The 21,992-nt window shown below is 39.3% G+C and overlaps 1 protein-coding gene across 6 annotated transcripts in view; it reads right to left on the bottom strand.

Annotated features, from left to right (window-relative positions):
• Positions 1–1,643: 1,643 nt before the first annotated feature.
• LRCH1 (leucine rich repeats and calponin homology domain containing 1) overlaps positions 1,644–21,992 on the bottom strand; it is a 204,032-nt gene continuing 183,683 nt past the window's right edge. For 3 of the 6 annotated variants that reach the window (XM_015121050.3, XM_015121052.3, XM_077974336.1), the window contains 2 exons: positions 20,635–20,712; positions 1,644–4,185 (listed from right to left, as the gene is read on the bottom strand). In XM_015121050.3, the coding sequence (XP_014976536.1) occupies positions 4,075–4,185; positions 20,635–20,712 (189 nt within the window). In that variant the 3' untranslated portion in view covers positions 1,644–4,074. Of the gene's footprint in view, positions 4,186–9,788; positions 10,541–11,115; positions 13,033–20,634; positions 20,713–21,992 lie in introns of those variants that run through there. The other 3 variants (XM_015121049.3, XM_015121051.3, XM_077974335.1) reach the window with 2 other exon arrangements.

The raw sequence follows: 21,992 nt of genomic DNA, 5'->3' as shown, positions 1-21,992 counted from the left end.
TTTTCTACATTTAAACATTCCAATAATTGCCCAGGAATTTTTTTTTTTTTTTTTTTTTTTGACTTTAGGAACTTCAATTGAGTCAACTCTGCTGGGAAGTCCTTCTGTGCAGTAAGGGTACAGACCTGACCTAGCTGAGCCTCTGCCAGGTGGGCAGCGCTATGTGTGGGCCACAAACCCTTGTGGTATATGAGGCAGGAGTAGTTCCTACTCCTAGGAGTATGTGGTGTTAAGTGGACAGTCCCATGGTGTCCACTACAAATCTCTTCCTTACAGGGTTATGTAAGTTTTTGAGTTAATGTATGTAAAGTTTAATTCACCTCTTCAGTAGACACTGCTGCACTGTTCTACGCATTGGCGAATCAGCAAAGAACAAAACAGACAAGCAGCCTTGTTCTAATGGGGCACACAGTTGAGATGTAACACTTGACCCACAGTAGCTACTCAATAAATTACACATCTCCCTGTTGCTCCAGCAAGCTTAAGATGGAAAGTGTCTGTGAAGAGCTGGACTTCTGTAATATGTAGAGGGACATCTAAGATTTTGGGATTTGGCACAGTTGCAGCACCTCAAAGGAAAACACCATGAGCTATGTGTAGAGTGTCCTAACTCAATGAAGGAGAATCTTAAATGCAACGGCCCTGACACTGCTCCCTGAAGGCCCTGCTCAGGCTAGCGGAATCCGGTCTGTGTATATTTTATGTGGGGTGGGGTGAGAACATGGAAATGATCTGTTACTATTTTCACTTGAATTTCTGAAGGCAGCTGCTCTCTACCCAAGGTAGGCTAGCCATATAGGGAAAACAAGACTGGCCCAGATCTAGTGGTGTAATTGAGGCTACCACTTCATTCTCTGGGTGTCAGATATTACAGTTGAGGAGGGAGGCCCAGATTCTGTGGTTTTTACAACATGGGTCAAGGAATCTTAAGTGTTCTCAAATATGCCCAAAAAACAGGTAGGCATCACCTGAACCCCAAATCCATCATAGCAAATTTGCTACTCCTGTTATGTTATGCTATAAGTTTTAGTTTAGGAGGAAAAAAAAAAGAGTATCGTGAGGGGTGTGTGTGTGTGTGTCGACAGATAGCTGGAGTCATTCTTCTGATAGCTATACATGAATATACAGTCATGTATCACATAACACCACTTTGGTCAATGATGAACTAAATATACAACAGTGGTCTCCTAAAATTATATAATACCATATTTTTACTGTACCTTTCCTATGCTTAACTATGTTTAGATACACAAATACTAACCATTGTGTTACAACAACCTACATTATTCAGTATAGTATCATGCTGAGCAGGTTTGTGTCCTGGGAGCAACAGGCCACATAGCCTAGGTGTGTGGTGGGCTATACTACTAAGTGTGTAAATATACTCTATGATGTTTGCACAATGATGAAATCACCTGACACATTTATCAGATTGTCACATGATGCATTACTATATATTCTTTCTCCATACACACATACATACATATAACATACATATGTGCACAGATACATATATATACATTGCATGATTGCTACAATCTCTTTCAGCAGTGACACCCTATGATGGGTGTGTGCGTGTGTGTGTGTGTGTGTGTGTGTGACTAGGGTCAACCTTTTTGATGGGTAAGTCAATCACAAAGTGGTTTGTACAAATCTGAAGTTTTAATGGCTGTTAAATAATAAAGGAAGGATATTTGCACTATATACATTCTGTCCACTGATGGTACTGTCAGCTGGCCATGCATTTTATTGCACATATAAACAGTGTACAAGGATCTTGAAGACGTCTTAGCCATACACGGACGGCATTTAAAAGAAAAAAAAAGCAATTTTACAGAAGACTGAAGCCATTTACATTACACAGCCAACTTCAAGAAAATAATAAAAATTAATATCAAAAGAAATACTTTAATTTTGAAAAAAAAAAAAAGTCTCTCGAAACAATGATTACAGAGCTTCATGCCACCATATATACACGTAAAAAAATATTTCAGGACCCCGCATTCTGAATGCCCGTGAAGGTGCAGCAGGCTAAATTCCTACTTATATAGTCAACTTTTGAATGTTGCTTAAATTGTATACACTCTTTGTCCAAAATGTTTCTTTACATCATTATGCTATTTGACAAAACAGGTATTTGTGCAGTACAGAAAAATATTAAAATACATTTTAAGTTAGGTTAAAGTGCACAGTACATCTGATAGGAAATAACTGCTAGCTGCCAATCCAAATTTCTGTTTTCAGAAATCTCCCCCCATCTTCCCAAGAGCGGAGGGCAGCCGTTGTCTTGGTTGATGTTGGTCTGTGCTGACTGCACACTGAATCCTCCTCCTGGTGGTGCCTTTTCTCTTGCGTCCCCCTCTACATTTGTCTTACAAACTGTGCCTGCTGCTGCTCTAAAAACTTCTAACGGCTTTTCAAGGAGGTGAAAGTGCAGTCAGCATTCGCAAGACTTAGAAAGGTTAATTCCTGGGACAGCTGTAATTGCAGCGTGAGTGCGCATGCGTGGAACTGCCTGCAGAAGGCTGCCGTGTTCCGCGAAGCCATCTGTGAATCTCTGAGAGCAGCATGGGTTCCATTCCTTGGCTGGTTCTTCTCTAGCCTTATTTTGTTGCACTTGCTCCCTCCTCAGCCACTCAGCCTCACAAACTCCACTTACTGCACCCTCCCCTTAGCCTGCCTTGGTGGTACTGCCCACAGGTTCACAATGTCTCACTTCTGAGGTTTCACACCAGAGACTGTGAATCTTGCAGGATTTTACAGACTACGTGGAAAACCACCAACCACCAAATTAAAATAACATAAGCACATCTCAGAATCATTTCCTCTTTTAAAACTGGCAGTTGTAAGAAGTGCTGGTTTCCTGATTCAGGTCCTATGTGCCTTAAGTAATTTCGGATACTCAGTCAAAGCTTCCCTTCAAATCCTTTTTGGTTCAACAATCAACTTTTCGTCATCTCCACTTTCCTATACCATTTCTTCATTATCTACCTTTGGTGCAAAGCTCTCTTTAATGTAACCCAAGTTACAGTGCAAAAGTATACTTCAAGACAGATGACGCTAACACTTACTATTTCTTTGTGTTAAAACGTGAATGTTTTGTGCATAGCAAAAGAAGTATGAATCCAAAAAATAATTGTTCACATTTTATCTTCAAGTTTAATATGTCTTTTTTTTTTCCATCACAGCTATTTACAAATAACTTTGGGGTGCTCTCTTGATTTTAGTCAGTTTGTTATATTGGGGGACAGAGGGCTGCTGGAATGTAGGAAACTGGATGGAATGCAGAAATATAAATAAGACTGACGTTCCACAAACCAAAGTGTCAATACTGCCTCCCCAGAAAAGTTGTGTCCCAAAAGCACCTGTTTTTTGCTTTTTTTTTTTTTTTTTTGGAATCATATACACCAGAAACATGATTACTGAGACCTAAACTACCGCACACCAAAGAGGATAGAAAATAACTCAATATTTATAATATTAAAATAAAGTGTTTAACCACAAAAAAGCAGTAATAAAATAGTTTCCTAATTTACAATTTGCATCCAAAGGATGAATAACAACTCACTAATAAATAATATTTATATAAATATTTTGTATGTCGAAAATAGTTTTGTAAAAGGCAATGGTCTCAAGAAACTTCTTGAAAAATTTGGTGGTGAAAAACCTGATTGTTCCCCCCTCCCCCCACCCCCGACTAAATACATGATGAGTTTGGTTTTAATAAAACGAATGCATCTTGCTGCAAAACGGTTGTGCTTGGCATTTTGGTAATGGCAGTTGGTGAGTGTGGAAAGGATGAAGGAGGGTGGAAAAGGCATTGATGTGCTGCTCAGTTTTTTTTTTCTCCAGCTCCCTCTCTGGTTTCAAGATAAATACCTGTCAAGTCTTAAAGTCGGAGGTCGGCTCTGAAAGGTAGAAAATCCTCCCTTAGACTGAAAATTGTTTCAATGTAACTGGAGTCAGTGAAGTGACAGGCAGTGGGTGGGAGAGAGGGTTAAACAGGCGCCTGGAGCAGAGTTCAGGATCCTGGATGACAGCAGAGTCTGAGCCCCCAGTGGAGAAGGGGTAGTTTCATGTGAATAGAGCCTTCGTTATGGTGATGTCTAGTAATGCTTGAATGGTAATGCCCACTTTGACCAGGCCTTTTTCTTCAAGGATGTGGTGGGGTAGACATAGCTTTTCCTAAAAGGAAAAAGAATAAAACATCAATTTTTAGATGATAGTACTCTCATCATAAAATCCTGCTACATCATTGACGAAAGTTAGGTTGAACACTCTGTAGTATGCCTGTTTGATCACCTAAGCCAAGTTCCTTCCTTTGCTTTCAACCCACTGCAAAGACCTTTTCTATGTTTGCAGAGAAAATGATTTTTTCACACATGCAGATTGTTTCAAAAAGGCTCCTAATCACCATGAAGTCTGCAGATCTAAATATTTAAGAAAGCTTTACACTAAATAACTTGAGCTGGAGTCAGAGAGCACACATCAAGAATATAATAGCTTCTATTCTTATAAAGCAAACTTGCAAATAGCCCCTGACACATTTTAAAGGCACTCAAATACTCATTTGTACCGATCACACATTGTTATACTGACCATACACCTTCATTTAGTTCATTTTACTTCCTGTGACCTCTGGAACGCAGGCAAGTGGGTGGACTGGCAGCCTTTCTTCGTGGTTTATGAACAGTCTTTATAAATTGGTAATTATAACTACAGTCCTCAATAGCCTCCCTTTCAAGACTCTTTCATAAAACTGTCAAAAGCACAAATGTCCTGCTACTCTCCCATGTTGCATTTTTGCTCTTGGGAAATGTCCAGGACATACTATTTAAGAAAAACAATAAGCGTGAGTCACTTCTTGTGTGTAGAACCTTTCATGCTCCACAAACCAGTTTACACAATAACACAATGAAGTAATTTTCCACATTGTTATTTCACCCTGGTCTGATATCTTTCAAGGGAACTTCTTCCAGGGTGTGTCTCCTTGGCTGGGAAAAGACACCACGGCAAATATTCTCTTATTTACTTGAGGACAGTGTGTTTTCCACAGCCCAATGTTTGTTTTTTCTTTTTTCTTTTCTTTGACAGGTAAAAAAAAAAAAATTGCATTTATTTATGGTGTCCAACATGATATTTTGATAAAAGTATACATTGTGGAATGGCTAAGTCAAGCTAATTATCATATGCATTATCTCAGATACTTGTTTTTTTGGTAAGAACACTTAAAATCGAGTCTGTTCTCAATTTTCAAGTACAAAATACATTATGATGAACTATAGTCACCATTTTGTATCCTTTGACCAATATCTTCCCATCCCAACCCCTGGTAACCACCATTCTACTCTCTGCTTTTGTGAATTCAACTTTTTTAGATTCCACATATTAGTGAGGTCATGCAGTATTTGTCCTTCCGTGCCTGGCTTATTTTACTTAGCATAATATCCTCTAGGTTCATCTATGTTGTTGCAAATGACGGGATTTCCTTCTTTTTAAGGCCGAGAGGCGCTGTTTCGAAGGAGAATTTCAGTGGGATCTGCATCCAGACCTAGGTGATGGAGTCACTGTTCAGCAGGAAGCCAATTGGTGTGCTCTGCAAGGAAGGGCTTCCTCTCACGTGACACTTGCTTGAGGAACCAGATCTTCTTGCTGCCTCAATGCACAACTCTCCAAAAATTACCACAGACACAGGCACGCTGGGCTTTAAAAACTTTCAAAGGACATGCCATGACATCTCCAATAACTTGTTCCACTGTCTCAAATGTCAGTGGGTCTTACTCTCTCACCATCTTACTTCCCTACTTGTAGCAAATTCAGAGAACCTCAGACTTTAACCTAGGCCTTAACAGATGGCCCCATGTCAACAGAAGACAGTTGATTCTTTAAACAACAACTTTAACCGTGATTTCATGTCACTGCTGTGTATCAAACTAGGATTATCTTGTCAATGGCATATCAGGTGAGCATGCAGGTTCATGCTGCCTGACAATTTATTAGCCAAGTATCAACCTGAGAAAGGATGAGGGAGTTCTGACTGAGTTGTGAGCTGTGAGCCAGGCTGTTAACGATGGTGCCTCCTTTTGTGACATGGTGAGGGATGTCTGTGGCCAGATGACAGTGTTCAGCCTCCCCTGGCACCATCTGCCATGGGCTTGTGAAATCACTTGAATCTGGCATTTCATTGTTAAGGCAGGTTCCACAAGGGCAAAGACATGTCTTCCTCATTCTATTGGCTCTGACAGCACCCAAGTCGACATCTGGCTTTGCAGGAAATTGTAAATGGCTGCTAAGTACAGTTAAGCTCCTGGTGCCAGGTATTACTTGGGTAAAATAAGTCTTCACTTCATACCATATGTTAAAATCAATTTGAAATGAAATAAAAAGTTGGATGTTAAAAAAAAAAATCTACAACACCCCTCCCAATAACATAAAGGTGAATATTTAGTACTTTTTTTCTGATAAATGGATGGGGAAGGATTTTCTAAGCTAAAAAAAGCATTATGAAAAAGTCACAAAGGAAAAGAGCAAAACAATTGATTACCTAAATATTTAAAGTTTCCATGTGTTAAAAAAACAAACCCGATTAATGAGAAGATAAGTAACACTTAAATAAAAAAGTGTTTGCATCACATTACAAAGGAAACAATGTGAATGGTGGCTCATGCCTGTAACCTAAGTTCTTTGGGAGGCTGAGGCTGGAAGATCACTTGAGGCCAAGAGTTCAAGACTAACCTGGTCAACATAGTGAGACCCCCCATTTCTTCAAAACAAAGAAAACCAGCTGGGCACGGTGGTGTGCACCTGTGGTCCCAGCTACTTGGGAGGCTGAGGTGGGAGGATCATTTGAGCCCAGGAATTTGAGGCTGTGGTGAGCTATGAGTATGCCACTGCACTCCAGCCTGGGCAATAGAGCCTTGCCACATCTCAAAAAAAAAAAAATTACAAAGCGTTTTATATGACACATAAGCTCAACAAATCAGCAGGAAAAACACTAAGAAATTAATAGACCACTGGGCAAGGAACATAATAGAAATTTTTGAATGAGGGATTTGCTTCAGGCAATGCAGCAAGACATTTTGCTTTTCAACCTCAGCGTTTAGTTATGTGTAGTCTAGAATGTGCCTGAATTCTAGCACTAGTATTTCCATAGAGCCTAATTTCTGCGAACAACACAGCTTATATGGAGCAAGGTATCCTATCCTGTGTCCTGAAAAGATAGTGGCATGTGTCCTCCAATGAGAGACTGACCCCAGTGCCTGATGAGCAGTGGTTCCAGTGGCCTGCAGGGTTCTGAGCTGAAGGCCATGTGAGGGAAAGGCTGGGGGCTCCATAGAAACAGGGATGGGGAGGTATCGAGGCCCCAGCCTCCTGCCAATAGGACATTTGGACACTTCACAGACTGAGTTAGGTGAAGGGCACCCTCTTTCCCAGGCCCTTGTTTTTTCAAACAGTGTTTCTCGCCTTCCCGCTCTCCACATTCCAAGCCAGGTGCAGAGTCCAAGATCCTCCCTCCTGCTTGTATGGCTAGTGATGAGGAGTAAACAGAAGACATAAAAAGGTACCCCTCGAATTCTTCCTGCCTCTTTTCAGATCTCCTGAGGAAGCCCAGAAGTGCCCTCAGATTACTTTGCTGAGGTTGGAGGGATGTAAGAAGACTTGCACAGGAAAACAGAAACCTTATACAAGCAAGGCCGTTCTGGTTATTCTATCACAGGATTGGAATGAAGACTCTGGTGGGAATTATACCTTGAGGTGCTGGCTGGAAGGATGGCCAAGGGGAGGCTTCCAACCAGGAGGCGTCCCAAGAAGGGGTCAGGGCCATTGCCATCACACCAGCCAGGACACTGCATCTCCCACAGAGTGGGGATCCTTGAAGTGTGCACAGAAGCTGGAATTAGGAAGGAATCATGGTAGGTTTACAGCTGGATGAGGAATGACTCAGAAGAGAAGGGCCCTCTAAGGATTAGGCAGGTAAAGTGGCCCTTCCAGCCGGCCCCTTGTTCATAACGGACTTACAGCAGAGACAGCTGTACCTTTATATTGACTTGAAATGAATTTAAGTTGCACTGTTATAGGATCCCAGAGATTTTTGTTGAGAACATGACTGCAGACTCTTAGTTTGCCCATGGGCTTTTTCTGTTGGGTTTCTTTTTAAAGTACCTAGTAGAGTCATGAAGTAGTCTCCTGCATAAAAATAATGCTTCTGACCGCCTTTGAAGAACTCATGCTTCAAGTTACTTCTCCAACGGTAGAATCTATTAGGTTCACCCATATCGCCTCATCCACCCTTCTGAGCCACAGCAAAAGAAGTTGGAAAAGACAACAAGCCATAAAGACTAAATGCTAACTTTCAAAACCTTCTGGGCTACCTCTTACATGCCTGGCACCAACACTACAGATTTGCATTGGTGATTTCTTTATGATAACCCTGCAAGACAGACATTAATATCTCCATTTCACAGATGAGAAAACTAAGACAGAGACAGACTTCAAGTAACTTTTTGACATTAAACAGCTGGTAAGTCCTGGAACCAGGGTTTGAACCACATGTATCTTAGAGCCTGGGCTCTTTCCATAACACTATGCCTCTTCCCATAAATCCCTTATTTAATGGGTGAATATGTTAGGTCTGTGGTCATGATATAGGAAGAGGTCCCATGGCCCCTGGAGTGTTTTGATGGCAAGTCCCATCAACTTCAATGTCAGGTGGGACCAGCAAATCCTCAATTCAGTGTCAGGGTTCGCTCTGACATTCAGCTCATCTTATTCTGGCAGAAAACACCTGGTGGGAACAGGATGAGCCGTCACTGCCTGGCTCTCCTCCTTCCACAGTTTCTTATGATCCCAAAGGGATACACACTTACTTCTAAGCCAGCCACTAGCCTAAAATGGCATCATCCCACCAGCATATTTCATTTTGTTCAGGCTGCTTCTTATATATAAAGTCCTGGCACTACATTGTTTGAGCCTTAAAACTATCTGTGCGTTACTTTAATGTATGAGAGCTTTAAGTTCCTGCATCAGTTTCTTCAGTGTGAAATGGAGACCATCCAACATCTTACAGAGATTTCTTGTTGCTCCTCCCTGGATTATTTACTTTGCAACCATGCTACCGTCTAGTCCATCCTCTCCCTAGAAAACTTCATTCTCTACACACACATATGCCTCAACCCTAGTCCCTCTCCCCTGCCCACTCCACCTGGCTATTCCTACAACTTCACTAAGTCTCAGCGGAAACACTACCATCCCAGGGTGTGTTCATGGTGCCCTATTCCCCATCAGGGTCAGTTCTCTTTTCCAGAATCCTGTACCTGCTCCACCACAGGTCCTTATCACCTGAATTCCTCTTTACTTGTCTAAGGACCCACTAGATCAAGGGTTGGCAAACTATGGCCTGCGGGCTAATCCAGCCCGCAGCCAGTTTTTGTAAATAAAGTTTTATTGGCACACAGCCACACCCATTTTTGATGTATTGTCTATGGCTGCATTTATGGTACACAAGCAGAACTGGGTAATCCCAACAGAATCTGCATGGCCCGAGAAGCCTAAAATGTTTCCTTTAGGCCCTTTACAAAACAAGCTTGGAGACTCCTGGTATAGACTGTAAGCTTTTTGAGGACCAGGTCATGTGTCGCGGTGACGTTTTTATCCCCAGGGCCTTGCAGAGATTGCTCATTCAGTATTTATGGAATGAATGAATGAACACAAAAATGAACAAAGTTGCAGTCAAAAGCCAGGAAACTAGACTCTGACCACCTTAAAGAAGAAAAAAAGGGCACATTCTATATACCAAATTGATTGTTTATTGAGAACCAATTTTGAAATATGAAGCCTAATTTTTAAAAATCAAGTCTTCTGAAATAAAATCATATTAAAGTATTTGTCACCTAATCCAAAACAATTTTCAGTTTCCTAAAATTATTTAAAATATCATCTCTACTTTTTCCCCATAGGCAAAGGTGCAAAAACCCTTTGTCCTTATGACTCAATCAGGCATCTACATGGGTTTCGAGAGAGAACCCAGCTCACCACGCACTAGTTTTAATTTCTTACAAACAAATAGCAGCGGGCTATCAAGTGCCTTTATTTATCTCTCTCATTGATGAAATTTATACTCAATTGCCATACATTGTAGTTCTGCAGGGCCCCTTCCCACCAGCCCCATTTCATAAGTGTCTCCCCCTAAAAGTAGCAAACCAGAAATCCACAAATAGAAAAGATGATTAGAAATTAGGTGTCACACATTTTAGAAATTCTGACACTGAGTGGAGAGTTGCCACCAGTTGGAGAAACTGGAGAAAGAGAATACAACTGGCTATTCCAAAAACAAGATGTAAATAGATACTTGGCTCCTTTTATCTGACATTGGAGGGGAATACTGAAAAAATGGTCTTTCTTGTGAGGAGGAGATTTAGTAAGCACAATAAACCATTCAGTGACATCCCTACTTCTCAGACTCTAAGGAGGTCAGCCAGGTATCCCCAGTCAAGCTGCAAGGGCAGGCATCCAGTTAGCATATGGGCTGGTGCACGGGTACCTTGGAGAAAAACCACAGAGAAGCTTAATATTCTGATTAGAAATTAATGGCTTGGCAATGGACAGAACAGTTCATTCAAATTTTTGCCTAAAGGACTAAATTAATTGTGTTCTGCTAGTTACCATACTACTAATGAAAAAATATCATCCAATAAATCCCAAGAAGTGCAGCGCATTAGAGTACAGACAAATTAATGACACAAAAAAATCAAAGTGTGTCCAAAGAATACTTTGGATGCCAGAATTAAAATATAAACATCTTTTGTCTTTAACATGTTTTAATTGAACTGTCAACACTGAAAATTAAATCTACTCTTACATGAGTGTCCTACTCAGTTTTTATTGATATTATTTTAAGGTGGTAACCCAGTAAGTTTTCTCTTTTTTTTCCCATTTTCTCCCCAGAAAGAAGGGAAAAACCACCACAGTGGTGACCATTAAAAAGAAGCCTCAATGCACTGCAGAGCTGGATGGGAATGCTGAGAGCTCATTAATACATGTATCAATGGGTTGGTAAAAACTTGGAATAATCACCCAAAATGTGTTTATTAGGCAATTTATGGCTCAGGGTGCTCATTAGACATCGTACAAAGGGATTTTATTGTGTTACAGGTTGAAGAGTACAAGATAGCACCAAAAGTAATTCAGTACATCTGTGGGTTATTCATATACAACTGAGGTTAATTAGATAACTTCCACATACCCTGTATTTCACCAATCAACACAAAGTCGGCAGGAAAAAAAAAACTCACATAACTCAAGATATTGTCATGTAAAGAATGTTTCCTGTTAGCAAATCTGATCTGACTTAGTAGCAAGGAATCTTTATAAATATATTCTTCTAACTATGTGGGTCTTCCATATTTTCAAGTCCCCTGGATTCATGAAAATGTTCAGAAAAATAAGATTTTCTTCTTAGTAGCCATCTATGAGGGCTGTTTGCATCTTAATAAACTAGAAATTTATCTTGAGGAAGCGAAGTCCATCATCTCCCCAAGCTAAGAAACAGGATTTGGCAAACAGCATGTAAAATAAGGAGGCTGCCTTGACCTTGGAACAAGGCCCTCTCATATTATACAAAGATACCCCTGAATCCAGGGACATTCTGGCTAAGATAAAATTCTTTTTTTTCCTTTTAAATGCAAACTGATCACATTGCTCCAAATGCAGATATAGTTACTATATAATCCTTTGAGCTGACTTAAAAATAAAGCAGTTTGCTAGTCCAATGTCAGTGAAAATCAAGGCTAAATGAACATTTCAAATAATCAGAGTAACTACCTTTTTCTAAAATGAGAGTAATCTTCTTCTTGACTCCTGCCATCATAACCCAAGCCCCAGGACCAAGAATGTTCCACGGCTCATGGCTTTATTTGAAAATGAATAGAGTCGAATCTGTCACATTCTGGACCGGCAGTTATTATGTGAGGTGGCAAAAAAGCAATGATCCGTTCCATTGTTCAAAAATAGAAATCTCTCTGGAAAACGCTTTTCTAAGAGCCTCAAGAGAAGACCTAACAAGGAGTTAAGCAGTAAAAACTGGTGTTTAAGCGGCTCCTCCACATGAGGCTCTAACAGCAACGACACCACCTTCCCCAGAGTGGGCCCTTCTGGCCAGAGGGGCTGGCCAGGGTGGAAGTTGGTGGCAACACTGCCCAGTGCCCTTCGCGGCTCCTTTTTTAGGAAATTAGGAGGAATCCAATCGAATGGCCATCAAGACAGTGTGTGTGCTTGTAGATGTCCAGATAGTATCTCCAACTTGGACAATAGCGGTATTATTAAAGCTTTGTATAGATCGAGTTGGGCCAAAATGTTAGTTTTCTGTCTGCCTTGCAAGTGGCCCCTATACAGCTCAACTGTCTAGACCTGAATTAGAATTCTAGTTCAATACTGACCCAGAGGAAAGACTTCCATATGCTAAATCCCTGTCCTCGACACTCCCGTCTGGAGTCCTCCTCCCCTCTGCCCAGGGCAGCAGCTCACCGGGAGAGAGAGGAGGAACTGCGTGGCACTGCTGCTGGCACTATGTGAATGAGGAAGCATGCGGTGTGCATACACTTTGCAGTCGTCATTGTTTTTCAGTAAGTGAGAGGAATTATACTAAACTGTATTCTACAAAGTTTGTGCTTCTGGAAAATCTGATTTGGTAACGTTCAGCTTCAAAACTCGAGAGATTACTGAAGACATGACAGGGATGGAAGTTTGCAAGGCAAAGGCTCAAAGGGAGGAAGGACCCTGCAAAGGTCGAGGGCGACAGAGAACAGCGTTTGGATGCACGTGCAGACGTTATGCGGACAGAGCATTCCAGTGGTAAGTGATATAGACCAGCACTATAAAGAGAATATGGACAAGACAGAAGCCTATAAGGTCCCTGGAGCGGAGGGCAGAAGTTGGTGGTGGGGCTTTCTCCCCGAGTGCCAGCAGAGTGTCAACAGTCTTTCGAATGTGACGAAAATCCAACTGCAGGATGTCATACGGAGAGCAGAGGTCAGCCTATTCCGAGGGCAGCCATTAGAACAGAAAGAGACAGTGCATACAATTAAAAATACACGGAGGAACAGCTAGAAAGAAGCACACATTTTTGGTTACTAGCAAATGGCAGGAGTAACCCCTTATTTCAAGCAGGTAAAACCCTTTCATCATCAAAGATTTTTAAATCCATTATAATAGGAGAATAGTAGAATACCTATTTTGTGCCAATGGGTCAAAGAAATCCTTCACCCACAATCTGGCCACGGAGGAACGGCATATTCTGCAATTTACACATCATTCTGCCATTCACACAGTTTTAATAGTCAAGAGATCATGTGCTCACCAGTGGCATAAAAATAAGAGATTTTCACTTAGGACATTTAAACTTAACCTTACTAAAGGAAAAACTATAAAGTTTACAATGTAATCCCCACCCTTCCTCTTCATTCTCTTAGTGCATCTTTTACCCTGGTCTGTGTAGACTTGGATATAAAGTAGTTCTCTCTGAAAGTTAACACGCACATTTAATTTTTTTTTTCATTTTATGCTTGTTGATAAACTCTGGGGAATGCTAGTTCTAAGTACGTCCCTACATGTGTCAGAAAGTACATTACATTTCATATTTTTGCAACAACACATTAACCAGAAGTCTAGGAAGGGCTTCTTGGATGTGTAGTGAGAGTAGAGAGTAAAAGTACACCCCCACATGGAGTTATTATGTAAACTGCTTCACTACTAAACAGGTTTATTGGGGCAGGGGGAGTAGACCTCTGTGTTTTATCTACTCAACAGTCACCATGTAAGGAAGCAGAACATCTATTTCTCAGCTAACTGCAAACTAAGAGGCTCAGTTTTCTGTGCTGACTTTCAGCAGCCTATTGCTGTCGGAAAGCAAACAATTGTCTCATACGCTAAATATCTGAACCAGAAATGACCACAGTTTAAAATTAACAGGAATTCTAATTGATATATTAGCAAGAAAGAAAAGCTGTGGTTTTGTTTCCAAATTAAACAAAGATTGAAAATATGTGTGATCTATTTCATAAAGGCAGTTTTAGTTATGAATTAGGTGAGGCATTTAAGACAAATGTTACGTATATTTTACATACTTTGCTACACTTTTGTCCTCTATTTTGGCCTCACTGCTAAGCGCTATACATCATGGAGCAGCCCAAAGATGTTTCTAAGTTAGAAGTTTTGCCTCACTTGTGTCTGAAGTTAGCTCGATACCCTCAGTTAAGTAGGAATACTACAAAATTAGGTTGGTTGAATAAGATTAAAAACATTCTAATTTTCTTTTATTAATGAAGTTAGAGATACTCTTAACAAAATATTTTTAAGATGAATAAATCATGTTATATGTATTCAGATACTGCATCTCTTCTCAGTGGATCTGGAGAAATCAAGCTATCACTGTTAGAGTTCTCCCAAGAATGAAAAGAGCTACACATAAATTGGATTTCACTGGGAGACAGATGCTGCTCATGGATTAATAGATGAGGAAACATCTAAGAAAAGTTTTCTATCGCAATAAGAATTTTCTATTGCAATGTTGAGCTTGACCAGGGAAATCCAAGCAAAGCAGTCATAAGACAGAAAGCTGATATGCACACTGAAATGTGATTTTCACAAAACTAGTATTTTCATGTTAAAAGCAGACGATTCTGTCCTCAGCAAGTATTTCAATCCATTTCCCAGAACCCTAAGGAGCATGTCTGGTCTGCTCTCTGGCAGCACCATCAGACAACTAGAGTCAGATCAACTTTGCAGTTTTCAGTAGTACACTCCTCACGGGGGCAGGCAACACAGACCATTCTTCTCATCCAGGAAAAGATTTCATGATGCCACAGACTCCGGGCTTAATTAAAGTGGGTGAGACCTAGAGTGACAGCCTATAGTGGTTAATTTAAATTAAATCACAATCTCTAAAGAAAAAGGAATGGATCTAAGACTGTCAGGTAGGCAAAAATCGGAAGCACCATGACGAATGTGTGGAGTGTGAGCTGCTGTGGCCATCTGAGAACTGCTCTCTGATTCAACCCTATGTCACACAGCCAACAGTCACATTCAGCCCTTAAAATGGGGCCATGAAGCAAACCGGGGCTGAAATTCCTAATTTCTGACCTGGGAGGTTCAGCCCTTTGTGCTTTCCAAAATTTAGCCTTACTGAGAGGGACGTAGAGATTATACTTTATTTCTTTATGAAAATTAAAATTGGAAAATGCTAAAAAGAAAGGAAATTTAAAGAGGCAAAATTTCACCATGTATTTACAGAGCATTTGTAATCACTGCAAGGCATTTATAAAACACAGTTAATTCACTAAGAGTCCCCAGAGGCAAGTGTGGATGCTAGTGCCCATTATAGTGAACAAAAATCACAATCACCAAAGGTTAAGAAATTCACTTAGGTTGCGCACAACCAGAGTGTGTGACCGAGATTACTACTGGACCAGGTTCCCCAAATACTATGGACACAAAGAGAAATGTAGATAGATCAGGCAGTTCAGGGCGTACTACAGTCTAAATTCTAAGAGCTAAACATATCTAGGCAGAAGTTTTATTTAAAACTTTGGAATGTATTTACTTTACTAATATAATTTTAATATAAAAAGTCAATATGCTTACAAAGTATTTTTTAATCTAAAGTATCTTAATACAAGAATGTTCATGGTCATTCTGCAATATTTAAAGCCATAATTCAGCAATGAGGTATAACTTGGCAGGGAGAGGAGAGAGGTGGGGAAGGATTTCCAGTCTTCTCCAAATATATGACAACTAATTGCCATTTTATGGACTTAGAGAAAGTTAAATAGGAATAGCTTGGAAATCAGTTGCATCCTTTATAGCTAGAAAAGAGCCAGATTGGCTGTTTTCAATAAATTATGAATTTAAAAGTTGATGTTAATAAAACAATAAACCTCTCTGATTATTCACCCTTAGAATTAACCAACATAAATGGAAAATTAAAATAAATCTAGTAATAAGAATCTCATCCTTCCACAAAGTGTAGTTATGATTTAAATTAACACTAAAGTCATTGACTTGGGGAAGAAAAAGAGGTATAAGGCTCAGAGAAGATAAAGGACCCATTTCTCATATTCTTAAGATTAAAACAAAAAAACAGTAGCTTCCATGTATAGATTGCCTTTCAAAAACAAAAAACTTCAATCAGTGGTATGTGTAATTTCCTAAACCCTCACAATAGGTGTAAATGGGAACACTATTACAACTTTCATATATAAAACCTTTAACACAAAAAATGCAAATATGAAAGTTACAAAAGATAAGGAAAACTCAGCCATAATTCCACTTACATTGACACAATCATCATTAGCATCTGAATGTACTTTAGGGTTTTAAAACTCCCTTTGGCTGACGCAGAAGCTCAAGGACGCCAAGTGACCTGCCCTTGTGCGTGTGGAATGAAACCTTTCTGCTTCCTCCAGCACTCTGAGCTGCCCAGATAGGCAGGAAGGAGCCCTAAGCTGTCAAGGAGTCTACCACTGTCAGCTGAGTTGCTGCCTTTAATCTTCTTCTCTATCTTTTCTCTGGAAACAGTAAAGAAGACGAAGGGCTGAACATTTACACAACAGAGTACATTTCTATTCTAACTCCCCTCATCTAAAGAGGGCAAGTCTGTTAAATTAAGGACCTCAAGCCTTACAGAAATTTGAGATCAAAGTTACCTATGTAACACTGAGTAGAAAAATTTCCCTGGTGAACCAAATACATCTCTGTTTCCTAATTTTTTGATGCTTCATAAATTAGATTTCTCTCAACCTGAGAGAATACTAATAAGAGCCCTAAAATATCCCTAAATTTGGATCCATTTGAAAACCTCCAACAGTCAACCATGAACTGTACCAATGATGAACATGTAGCCAATCTGCTACGTAGAGGTTAGAGGTCAGGAATCTCCAAGAGCACTCAGAAAAGTCAAAGGAAACCTGTGTGTCCATTAAAAGCCTCAGGGGGTCAAGGCCTAATTGGAGTCAGATTTTTAGGTGATGCAAAAAATATATCCCCAAGAATTTGGAAGCCCACCAAGGCCTATCTTTAAGACCAAGTTGATGCTTGCACTAGAGGTCGAAGACAGCTGCAGAGTCTGACCACTAAGCATCAACACCACAAAGAGATGTGGCATGGTACGTAATGCTGCTTATAATCCTGAATGTAGCCAATGTGAAAAAGTTGCATTTACGAAATCAGCCACACCAGAACTACTGTCTTCTACCCTGTTGTAAAAAGTGGGCTTAAAATACCACCAAGGGCTGGGCACAGTGGCTCATGTCTGTAATCCCAACATTTTGGGAGGAAAGGCGGGAGGGTGTCTTGAGCCTAGGAGTTCGAGACCAGCTTGAGTAACATAGTGAGGCCCCGTCTTAAAAAATCACAATACATTTTTTAAAATGTCATGGAGGGACAGTCTTACCCATTAACCTTTACGATTTATTCGGTGAATTTAGGTAGTATACTGCCTAACCTGCATAGACACATTTCCTGGATATTAGAGAAACTACAGAGTGATTCCAGCTGCGGAAGCACAGAGACGTGTGTCATGAACCGTGACCCACCCTGGGGCAAATGCCTGGGACTGTGTTTATGGGGACTTCTAAAGAAAATCATTTATTATTCTTGCCATCCCATTTTCTTACTTTACATGTAATAGTTTAACTAAATCTGCTCAGCTACTGTATTCCATCTATATGAACGTGAAAAAATTATACAAACTGCTGACCCTGACTTTGGTTTGTAGTTTCAAACTGTGATTCTATTACCTAGGACAACAAATTTTAGACTTAAGAACACAGCTGTGACTTTTCAGTATCTACAGGATGATTTATCATCGTCAATTAGATATTTAGCTTCTAAAATGCAGAACTCAAGATCTCCGTGGCTTGTGTGTGGTTAGATAAGTTATAGATGGAGAAGTAGAAAAAGCTGGCAAATTAGAGGGAGGTATGACTACTAGGAAATCAATGAGTATTTTATTTCTCAAATACTAAGCTTGATGCAATAAGAAAAAGTAATGATATAGGTCCTCTTTTTTTTTTAGGTCTTTAAAAATGTCTTTTAAAATGTCTAATTGTAGATGGAGAATTTCTGCAAGTGGTCTTGTGATATAATTATCTTTTTAGTGTAAATCATCAATTGTACTGTGCCACATACACACTCAGACATCATCCCTCCTAGGTAGTGAAGGAAGTATAAATATCTAAGGTGGGGTGGGGAAGTCATTTGGTCCCTCAACTTAGTGTTGTATTCCTAAGGTAAAAACATTTCACGTACTCTATGAGATGAAAACATGTTGTTTTGAGTATACAGGAAAATGCCAATTGCCTTGCAGTAGGAATTTCTGATTTGTCACTAAATATTCTTTACTTACTTTAACATTCTCATTAAACAAGTTCAACTGTTAATACACTTTTTGTCTAGTAGCAGTGAATTTAAATTCTAGTCACCAGTAAAATGCTATTGGATTATCCATCAGGATAGATACATATGTGTACACACACACACAGCAAACTTGAAAATCACCTTGGCCAGGCGCGGTGGCCCATACCTGTAATCCTAGCACTTTGGGAGGCTGAGGCAGGCGGATCACCTGAGGTTGGGAGTTCGCGACCAGCCTGGCCAACATGGTAAAACTCTGTCTCTACTAAAAATACAAAACTATAGCCGGGCGTGGTAGTGCACACCTGTAATCCCAGCTAGCCAGGAGGCGGGGACAGGAGAATCGCTTGAACCCGGGAAGTGGAGGTTGCAGTGAGCCGAGATCGTGCCACTGCACTCCAGCCTGGCCAGGCAACAGAGTGAGACTCTGTCTCAAAAAAAAAAAAAAGAAAAAGAAAAAGAAAATCACCTCAAGCCTTAAAAATAATTCCAAAAATATGCTAAATGATACTAAACATAGTTAAATGGGACACTGCCAGAAAAAGATCATTTACTGCCTGGATTTGAACCTTCTTGGGAGTTATACATTGTACATTAGCGCCAGGGGCATCTTGAGAAATGATGATAAATTTTGCTCTGGATTTTTATGGTAATTTAATTTCCTTTTCTCCACTTTAAAAGGAAATCTTAATTACCAATCTTTACTCACAACAATTGGTTAAGGGTAATTCCATTTTATTTTATATTACTGTAAGCCAAAAAAACATTGATGAGTTTTGAAAACCACAGGGAGTTAGGTCATAACCTAATGACCTAAAGCACTGATGAAGTGCTTTCTAGCACAGACACGAATAATTCATCATCTGAAGCTTGCCCTGAGAGTTTTGATTCACACATGGGAAATCTTACTAGCCCATGACAGAATCGAATCATTAGAAAAGGTATGTAAGTGCGTTCACATATATATTCAAAGCCAAGAAATGTATAGGCAATATTAAAATGTACACACACAATAGACACGCAGATTATAACATTGCTGAAAGCAGAATAGATCACAAAGACAGTCCATTATATAAAATTCACACTCTTTATAAAATAAATTTGTAAGCTTCCTTGTATTGATATAGCTCTGACTTAGAGATGTTTTAAATAATGCTCTTCCTCAAATACGATGAGAAGCCTACCACTATCCCCCACCTCTGAGTCCCACCAAGCTGAAAGAAAGGAAGAAAGGATAAAAAAAGGAAGGAATGATGGAGAAAGGGAAAGGGAAAAAAGCCTTTGTCAATCTCAGTAATTCCTATCACTGAGTAGAATTATATTGAAATATAATTCTTTATATACTCAAAAACAGTACCTCGTGTATTTTTAAAATTGCTTTATCCCTGGGCTATTAATAAAGAAGAAATCATAAGAAATAAACTTCTATCAATTTCTGTTTATCACAATGAGGATAAACTTCTCAATTTATAAGGCTACTCCATATTCTGAGTGGATTGCTTCATGTCTGCCTAAGAAATCAGTTTATGTTACTAAAAGCAAAGTCTTTAAAAGCCCCCAGCCATCTGCCTGAGGCTGAGGCTGGGTCTGAGGTTGGAGAGAGAAAAAGTAGCAAACTACATGTAATTGAACTGCCTATTGGGCTGAAAGCAAACTGAAGGCAAAAATGAAATGCAAATAGTTAACAAACTGTAAAGCAACACACAAACACTGCTATCATTAATGATAATGATTAGTGCTAATAACAATAACCATAATATTTCCAATGTTGATTTTTTTAATCCACATATGGAAAATACAGCTACAGGGAATGATAATCAACAATCAGTAGGTCTTTGCTCAACAGCCTGGGATAAGAAAACCATCAGCTCCAAATTTCTACTCTATGAAACCTGAGAGAAGATTCTCTTGCAGCCTCAGCAACTTCTGTCCTTAAGAGAATCAAGCGGATTAAAAAATTTTTTTCAAGTCTGAAATTTCACACTTACTTCAAAATCTTACATTATTTTACTTTCTCCTCAGAATTGAACATATTGCCTAGTCATTTTAATTTCAGTGCAATAGAGTAATTTAGATTAAAAGTTTATATAATTTATTCAATATTAGTTCTCAAGAAAGGTTGAGACAAAAAAGCAAGTACAAAGCTTTGCATCGATTCAATGGTGCAAACTCATATATTAAATAAAATTTTTACTAGAACACAGTGATATGAAGTAAGTTTGATCTTACCTCTGGTACTCCTAATTTTCGGCATGCTTCCAAAAAGTTCTCCACATTTCTTCTGCATTTGGCCATGCTAAGTTTGGGCTATAAATGCAAAGATACAGAAATAATGTATTATTAAAAGAGAAACCATTTTAATAACATGGTAAATTTTAAACTTTCTAAATGGCACAAGCAATACATGTTTATTGGAGAAAAAGAAAATAACACATAAGCAAATAGAAGAAAACAAAATATCACCCAGAAACATCCATCTTAGATTAAAAACTGTTAATATTTTAGATTATATTCTTCCAGACATTGTGTTCATATATGCATACATAGATATACATATATGCCTATGTGTATATATAGATGTATGTATATCATGTATATACGCTGATGCATATGTATGCAAAATTTTCTGCACACATATGTATATATGTGTATGTTTATACTGTTTATATATATGCACACATGTATATATAGTTTTTATGGGATCATACTGTTGTGTAACCTGTTTTAGTTCGCCTAAAGTACACCATAAACATTACCTTCCCCATCAACAAATATATTTCTATATAAAGGGTTTAAATTCACCAGATCAATTAACCTCATTCCCACCAAAGCCATGGATATAGAGGCAATATCACGGTAAACAGCACTGAAAATGGTGGATGTTCAGGACTTAACCAAAAGCTTCTCACAATTGTATTAACCTTGGCCTCTGAGGTGTGGGGTGGGTAACAGGCACATTTCACATATATACTATACTTTTTTACATGGTACGTTTTGAACACTTTGCTGCTAAATTGTAATAGCATTAAGGAGTCTCATTCAGGTTCCCCTCCCCACTATGTCCCCAGCATCACCAATGAGTCCTTGAGTGCAGGGACTGATCAAGAAATTGTTGAAGTCATGACTGCTAACCAACCCCTTGACAGGTTATTCATAATATTTTTCACAGAACTCACATCTTTTCAGGGCTATCCTAAAATCCTCCATGACGAATAGAGGGAAAAAATTCAATTTAGAAGGGAAGTTACCAACTAAAAGAAGCTTTCTGAAAGACTTGTCACTGTTTAAATAACCCCTTGGGAAAAAGAAATGTTTATGTTCCTATAGTCTTAAAGTTAGCACCTTGGTCAATCAGTAATTTCTTTTTCTTTATTTTTTTTCTTTTTCTTTTGAGACAGGGTCTCGCTCTGTCTCCAGGCTGGATTGCAGTGGCACAATCATGGCTCACTACAGCCTTGAACTCCTGGGCTCAAGCAATCCTTCCACCTCAGCCTCCCAAGTTGCTGGGACCACAGGTGTGTGTCACCATATCCAGCTAACTTTTATATTTTTCATATTTTTGTATTGTGTGGTTTTCTATTTTTTTC

Source organism: Macaca mulatta, chromosome 17 (genome assembly GCF_049350105.2).
Source record: "Macaca mulatta isolate MMU2019108-1 chromosome 17, T2T-MMU8v2.0, whole genome shotgun sequence".
Classification (NCBI taxonomy): domain Eukaryota; kingdom Metazoa; phylum Chordata; class Mammalia; order Primates; family Cercopithecidae; genus Macaca; species Macaca mulatta.
Note: the sequence above shows the minus strand (reverse complement) of the source record. Positions and strands in the feature narration are given on the sequence as shown.